Below are 8,182 nucleotides of genomic sequence, written 5' to 3' on the forward strand. Positions count from 1 at the left end.
CTCAAACGAACGATGCCATTAATTGGTACTGATGTGATGTTTGACGCAGTTTAGTACTTGTATTATCCAATGATACTGTCAAAAAAAAAAAAAATTGATAATCCAACAATGCTCTTAATTATAGTCCTTAATTATTTATTAGGGAAAACATGACAAATTGCTGAGGCAATTCATGAAGGCTTTGCATTACCTACTAGTCTAGCAGCTACCACAAATTAATGACACGTGATGGCTCCATTCAAAGCTTTTCTATTGATCTTTCAAAGATTAGACTTTTAACCTCAAGGATTAGAATAGAAAGCACTAAAATCTAATCATGAGGATTGCTGATTACATTTGATTACTTATGGTTGTCAATCATGATGTCAGATCTGTGGTACCAATTGAAATCTAGCAAACTTCTTGAGAATCATGTGAAAACAAATAAAGGAATACAAGTTCACAAGCATTTGGGGCTCGCCACCACCCAATAAGTAAAGGGCAAAAAAAATAGAAAAATAAAATAAAGAATTAGAGCCTGCACTAGTTGAATACTGTAGAGGACTGTCGTCGGCATCCATGAACAGCTAGGACAACATATATAGTTTGTTGAACATTCTAACCAAGGAAAAACTGTGTACAGAAAACATAGATTAGCAAGTGTTAGTAGTACAAGCAATGATGGGTTTAATACGTGGGTTGTAGAGGAGAGAAACAATCAAGATACCAAGAAAATCAAAAACCGATATAATTCCTCGCATTTTCTCAAGATAGATTTTAATTCTACATAATGTTCCTATACAAATTGTTCTATAATTAAGAATCACAACAACAGAACAACTGCCTAAAACCCTCTCCTAATTGTACACAATTACAGTCCGACCCATTTTACCCATCTAAAGACTCGTCCAACTCTGAAAGGCAACTCATAATCTTTGGTAACTGCAGGTTCCCTCCTTGCTGTGTCCCGATCGGACCAGACATAAACCCCACGTTCTTGCCGGTTGCCAGGTACAGTGTTGTCGAGTATCACAGCAATGAGGAATGCAACCACCATGTTAAATGATAACAAAGTATTCAGAACATAGTTCAGCTGCAAAAGAAAAGAAAAACAATGGGCAGTGCATTCTTAGATTTCGGAATAAAGATCACCCGCACATAATCTCAAATATGTAAGATAACTTGGCTACAAATTTAGTTCACATGAAGTAGAAGGTCAAAGTAGATAATGCATACCCCGTTATACTTGCTTCGAAAAGGTCCATGAGATGCCACAGTGTATGGCTGGAAATAGCTGGGGACTGATGAGTTGGCATTGGGAGTAACACCATATTGCTGGAAATAGGACGGTATAGAGAGTGAAAAGAACAGAGAGAGACCAACTATGATAATATTTCTAGAGCTTCCAGCCTCACTGTAACGTAGGTTTGACAAGCCAAGTGCTGCAAGCATGGCCCACATGACACAAAGGAGAGCAGCAACCATGACATCAGGAATTGAAGCAATAAAACCACCAACTTTACCTGTGGGCAAAAAAAAGAGCAGTTTTTTTTAGCAAGTCGTATAAATGGAACAAACTCCTAAAGCAAGACAAAATAATGAAGAAGCGAGAAACAATTTCTATGACTGAGCATATGCAAGTCGCCCACGTGAATACCTTGTAAAGTTGCATACCGAGCCATTGGTTAAAAAAGAAAACTTACCCACAAGGGACAAGAGTATTAAAATGCATGCCCCCAGCTCCACTGATCTTCTGCTTCCTACTTTTGTCACGGCAATGGTGTGCACATTTTCAGTAAGTGTTGTTGAGACAGTTCCTGTACCCCATAGACCAGCCAACATACTACAGATTCCTTCAAGGCCTATTGCTCGGCTGACAACCCCTGGAGTTGGAGGTTTAGACGCCACCAATAGTGATGATGCATGGTATGAACCAACCTACGCATGAGGAAGAAAACCACAAAATAACCAAGGAAAGGTCAACCCTACAGTAAGCTGAGAGTTTTTAGTTCAGATTGATGTTCAATATATGGATTAGCAAGCAACAACTTGGGATCTGATTGAGGTTAATTCTTGAGTAGCTTAAGGTAAGCTGGATTAGTGATGATCCAAATTAAGATCTGCTTTAAGGTATGACTGTATTTAACCCTTGCTTACGGCTAATACTACATTCAGGTTAAGTAGTAATGAGCTGTCCTATGTAGCTATTGAGGTGTCTCTGAAAGGATGACAAGGACTCTCTTCTAACCTCTTGCGTAAAAGACCACAAATTGATTTCTCCATCATTCAAGCACGAACAAGCCGCAGGCAAAAACCTAGCAGTTAATAAGATGTTCTATCCATTTCTTCTAGCTAATTCTATTAGGAGTATTGTTAGCAACTATTATACTATGTAAGGCGTTGTGTATCATGTGGTATTATGATGCTGTTCAGTTCAGTTGTAGAGTATGATAATACTAGAAGTAGTTCTGTTTTAAGCATGAGGAATAGTTCATAATCATAGATAATGTTGAATAATGATGATTAAGGAGCTTAATATCTGACACAGATGTCACTAAAAGTTATAACAACATATTGTGAGGTTTGGCGTTATCATGGACTGATAGACATTTAGAAATGAGGACTGGAATAATGTTAGCTGCATGAAGAAGGTTAATGAGTAACCACAAAAAACACGGTTACTTTTACAGGTCGATTTGCCGGTAGCAAAGGGGTGTGTTTCGACTATTGAATGATTAATATTACAGTGTACATCAGGATCTAGTTTCACTTATTGTTGTTTGCATGGGGAACTGTAAACCTAGTTAATACACTTCTTTCTCAATTGACCAAGGTAACCGAACAAAAAAAAAAAAGACTCGCGACCATCACAACCACACCATAGCTCATATACCGACAGCAAAATTAATACAAGAAACTACAAAAGCTTACTTCACATGTAGTAGGGACTCACCGAATCAACAGATGCAATAATAGACACCACGCACATTACAAGAGCTGTTTTCCAGTGGAAAATTGGTATTCCCCACTGTAACGGATATGGAAATCTAATCCACGGGGCAGCTTTTAATGCGTGAGAAGTATCAACACGACAGTGCTTCATCTTGGGGATATGTTTCCTGCAAGCTTCAGATATTATATTTGAAGCAGGTACATTAACATCACAACCTTTGTAGTTATAAGCACCTGCCTCAGTAAGAAGAAAGGCAATAGCCCAAGTGATTGCCAAACCCAGTGGAACCTGAAAACCATACAACAAGAATGTAGTAGCATAGACGGATAAGTTCCTTGCTACAATGAAATGGTGGGGAAAATCTAGTAATTAAACAACAAAGAACCCAAAATTAGGACTTACTGCATAAATCAGAAATACTCGATGACCGAAAACAGATACTTTACGAAGATACTGCATGAAAATGTGAATGTATTAGAGTAGTTAACTTGCTGTCCCAACTAAAGCAAGAACAGGGCAGCAACATTTGAAGCAACACATATAATTTGAAATGTTATAAGAAGTGAAATCAAATTAAGAAGTATCAAAATTGAAATTGATAGGAATCAGAAGAATAAAATGGTCTATACTTACGAGTGCAAAGAGAATAACTATTAGTATCTGCACTGCCCCAATCTCAAGGCAGGTACCTACTTGTGGAAAACCATAACTGTAGAAAGAGAGTCCGACAGCAGCTATTGTCGGGGATACAACAACTGGATTGATCAAACTGAAAAGTAACAATCAACTTAGTGAAACATACCCCTCCACATGCCGTCAATGAAGTTTAAAACCAGTGAAATATATCTTCTTGAACAAATATAATGGACGTACCGCAAGAAGATTGACATTAGTCCACTGTAACCCAATATAGTTTGAAATGCTGATGATATAATTATAGCCCCCTGTAGCTCCTTCATGACACGCTTAAAATTCTGCACATGATAAATAACTTCTGAGGTGTCTACTTAAAGTTGAAAGCCAAAATTAAGAAACTGGATATATGTTGAAGATTTTGGGCCTGGTACCAATGAAAAGAGCAAGGTGGCTATTGTCTTTCATGGCATAATCATCGAGCAGGCACTACTTACTAAGTATAGCAATAGGCAAAATTTACATACATGTAATATGGCCAAACTTCCGATGGAGTTCACATATATACTGCTGGACTATGTAATCGCACATTGAACATCACATCAACAGTCTTTCCCATATGTAACTGGGACAGCAGCACATGGGCAATAGATATAAAATTAGATTGACTCAACTATAATACTGAACTCCACAGTTTCCATGTTTCTCCATTTTTCTGTCTAGATAAATTTTTGGAATTCACTTAATGACACAAAGAAAGAAGAGAAAAATGAAAGTAAGCACATATGAGGAAAACTTACATTCCCATTTAATCCTTGGAACTCAGGGGAGTTAATTATAGCCAATGCCGGAGCCAGAAAAACAAAAGATGGGCCCTGTATTAATGGCAATCTTGATCCAAAAAATGTATGCAATAATGTAGTAACTCCGGATACAAATAATACTGTTGACACCACCATAGCTGTATCTTCCTGAAATAACATTCTATCTACCATTAAAACCAATAAACTCTCCAAATTTCTATTTTAAAACAAGAATAACAGTGTTTTCCCTTACATGGTCGCCACCCATTGCTGGAACTATCACGAGCGGGATAAGTATTAACGAACCCAATATCGAAATATAATGCTGGAGTCCATAAAAACCAATTGGAACTGCAAAAAAAAAATTCAAGAAAAAGAATTCATTGAACTCATCAAGATTAAAACTTTTACGCTCAATAGAACAAATAATTCAAGAAAACTCACCAACACCAGGACTATCTCTAAGTTCATATTTCATATGAGATATACGATTACCATAACCGTCGTCGTCGTCATCATCATCCCTTAATTGAGGTAATACATTAACAACATTCTCCTCTCGAATAGGTGGTTTGGGATGAATTACTGGGTTTTCAACCCGAACTTGTTGCCCATTTGGTAGCGGTACACTACTACTCTTTGGCACTACTACCACTTCTGGTTCTTTCCTCTTCTTCGGTACATTCTGATCCTTATCCAAAGAAGTAGTCGTAGTTGCAGTAGTGGGCGTGGTTTTAGCTGCCGAGGGTTCGCCATTTGCAACCGGAATAGGTTGTCTTCGACCAGATTCAAGATCCACTTGAACTTCACTAGGTTTAACAGGTTTAGGTGGTACAAGTTCAGGAAGAAGAATCTGACCTGAATTGTTACTCACATTTGTTTCTCCAGACAGTTTTGGTTTGAATCCAGTTTTCTTAGCCCATGATGTTGATGCTGGCATTGTTGTTGGTTCTTGAACTGGTGGCCATGGCCCTGGTCTAGGTCTTTTGGGGAGATCAATGTTCGCCATTTTATTGTGCTATATGGAACTTAGAGCTGCATAGCTGAATAAATGTAGCAATTTTCTATAGATAAAAGATCAGATCTTTGGTTGGGGTTTTTGATGAGGCTTTTCTCTGGTAGATGAATTTACTGGAAAAAATCTAGGGTTTGAAAGTTTGGAGCTTGAGTATTAGAGTGAGAGAGAGAGAAAGAGAAGTGATGCTTGGTAAGCAGCTCAGAGACAGAGAGTGTGAAGAGGAGTGTGGGTTTGGGTGATGCTAAGGGGGTGAAGAAACGCCAAAATTAAAGAGTAAAGACAATCTAATTGGAGCCCGTTACATGGGTCCATACCAAGATTTAAGCCACTGGCAGAGTCGGAGGCTCCAGAGACGTTAGTGCTGTACTGATTGATACACAAGATTTAGTTTCAAGGGTTCCACACCACAGCTTCTACCATTTTTCTAACAAGTTTAATGGTGGAAGAATTTCATCTTTTAAATTTCATGTCATTTTACCGTTTTGGATAGAATACTTTGGAATAGAACGTGAAAGGTGTAAACTTCCAAAGTGGTTTCCTCAAACAAAACAAAAAACTTCCAAAGTGGCCAACGAAATAACGTCAGGCGGTTGATGAAATTTTATTTAGACATAGCATATAGTTGAGTGGGTCTTATTTATTTAGACATAATTTTTGGTTGAGTGGGTTTTATTTTTGTTAACTTATTTTATTCAAAAATTGAGGTTTCTTTTTTTCTTTTTTTTTTTTAATAAAGAGGATCATTTTCGTGTTCTCCAATGGTAACTTAACGAGGATATCGTATACATCTTTCTTACGGATCGTCACTTTGAGTGAAAAAGAAAAACTCATAAAAAAAAATTGTTTGGTCGGGGCCTTTTAAACCATTGATCTAAAATCAGATATTTAATCTATATCACGAAAACAATAAAAGATGATCGCAGAATACTTACATCCTTTTAGGGAAATTTCTAGAATTAGAGGGTAGTTTTGAGGATGTTTACATAACTACCATATACGTCATCTTTACTTTTTCCCTTCACATATTTTTAAGAGACGATTCTTTTGGTTAAAACATTAAAAGTCTTATGTGATTTTGAACTTATGACATCTTCGATGTCTCTTTGGAAATGCTCTAAAGTTTAACATAAAAGTTAACATAAATCTCTAGGTGTTATCTGGTTTAACACTCAACATTATTCTAGTTTGATGTTGTCTGAATCCGACTCCATTTGGATTGATGTTGAGCGTTATTTGTATTACTAATATCGCTTAGATTTCAAGCTTATTTCTTTGGAAGAAAAAAAAAATTGTAACATAGCTTGAAAAAGTTGTAGAAGACCCCAATTTCTAAGCAATTAGACTTGACATTCCACATTTTTACAAGCTTGGAATAACCTGGATTCCGCTGTTAGATTTGTTTTTAACAACTAAAATTAGAATTGTCGGCGTCATTGTAGTACAATGGGTTCGAAACTCGGTAGTACATTGAGTGATGATACCAATGACCTGAGTTCGAAACTCGGTAGCATCAAATTCTTTACCGATCAAAAAAAAATTACAGTCAGAATAATTGTAATGCAGGTTGATTAAAAATGTAAAATACCTTAAGGAAGTTTAACACACAAAAGCAAGTTCATATTTTGAAGCGTCTAATTCGATGGAACATCCTCGTTTTCAAATCTTAGCTATTAATTTTATTATTGTTATTTAATACGTTATTAGTCAACTTTCTTGTTTTCAAATCTTAATTATTAATTATATTATTGTTATTTAATGTTATAAGTTGGTTGATGGTGATGAATAATGATATATATTAGTCAAATTTATTGATAAACTTTATAGTTGAATTAAGATTAATTAATTAAGGCTTTTGTCAACTTGTATACCAGGGCATATGTTAAGGAATAATGAACAATTAATCTTTTGTATTGGTTTAGATAATTCTCTTGGAATTTTAATTATCTTGAAAATATAAGTTTTCTTTATCCATGAAAGCTAAAATTCCATTTGATACCCCTAAGTTGACTGATATATTTGATGTTTCAAGTTTCAACCAATGGGAAACATATTTCTCCCTCCATGATATCTTATCAAATTATTATTATTGTCCCTGTCTAAAAATAAACCGGAAAAAAAAATGGAAGGAATCGTCGCGGGTTCGATCTTCGGTTTCTCTTGCTTAGAGACCATCATGATATAAATTCCCAATCTATTGAGATTTAGGAAACAAGTTTATCATTTTTCAAAATCATCTTAATCAAGTCCAACTATATATGATCAATGGAATCAAAACTGTATGCAGTGAGTGGTTGACCACCGGTCAAGGGCTCAAGGCAGATGGCAGCTTCCAGAGAATTGTTAGCGCCGACTATGACTAATTTAAGAGACACGTAAGCAAATAATATTGGTGGCACCATCTAATTGGTTTATCTCTCATATATATATATATATATATATATATATATATATATATATATATATATATATAGCGGTGTATTGGACCTTGCTTTATAAGAGAAAAAATAAAAAACGGAAAAGAATGAATTTTCACTTCTCATATTTTCCTTTTTCTTTAATTCGTACGGTGCCAACAATTTACAGTCTGATCCTTTATTATAGTGATAAAACACAACATGCCTATATTTTATTTTCAATTCAATAAAATCCAAGGGTATTAACGGAACACGGATATCAATTACAGACAAAATTAATTAGCTTTTTTTTTGAAAAAAGAAGGTTCATTTAAGAGAAAAAATATTTACAAGAAAAGGAAGAGTTCAAACACCTTATTAAGAGTGAAGAACATTCTCCCAA

General features: G+C 35.7%; 1 protein-coding gene across 1 annotated transcript; it reads right to left on the reverse strand.

The window, feature by feature from the left end:
* Nucleotides 1-703: 703 nt before the first annotated feature.
* LOC113298791 (nucleobase-ascorbate transporter 12-like) lies at nucleotides 704-5,621 on the reverse strand. Its single transcript, XM_026547623.1, has 10 exons — nucleotides 4,813-5,621; nucleotides 4,622-4,719; nucleotides 4,366-4,536; nucleotides 3,806-3,906; nucleotides 3,566-3,701; nucleotides 3,335-3,385; nucleotides 2,933-3,220; nucleotides 1,683-1,917; nucleotides 1,216-1,502; nucleotides 704-1,072 (listed from the first exon to the last, which is right to left on the reverse strand). The coding sequence occupies exons 1-10, from the start codon at nucleotides 5,375-5,377 to the stop codon at nucleotides 851-853; spliced, it is 2,154 nt and encodes a 717-aa protein (XP_026403408.1). The 5' UTR covers nucleotides 5,378-5,621; the 3' UTR covers nucleotides 704-850.
* Nucleotides 5,622-8,182: the final 2,561 nt, after the last annotated feature.

This window comes from Papaver somniferum, chromosome 7 (assembly GCF_003573695.1).
Source record: "Papaver somniferum cultivar HN1 chromosome 7, ASM357369v1, whole genome shotgun sequence".
NCBI lineage: Eukaryota > Viridiplantae > Streptophyta > Magnoliopsida > Ranunculales > Papaveraceae > Papaver > Papaver somniferum.

Bases quoted from the DNA above. Each gene is read 5' to 3' on its own strand.
- LOC113298791 (XM_026547623.1), bottom strand. From the start codon at position 5,377: ATGGCGAACATTGATCTCCCCAAAAGACCTAGACCAGGGCCATGGCCA. The intron at 3,702-3,805 runs GTACGTCCATTA...GTTACTTTTCAG, and splicing joins CTAATGTCAATCTTCTTGCG to TTTGATCAATCCAGTTGTTG. The intron at 1,503-1,682 runs GTAAGTTTTCTT...TTTTGCCCACAG, and splicing joins AATACTCTTGTCCCTTGTGG to GTAAAGTTGGTGGTTTTATT.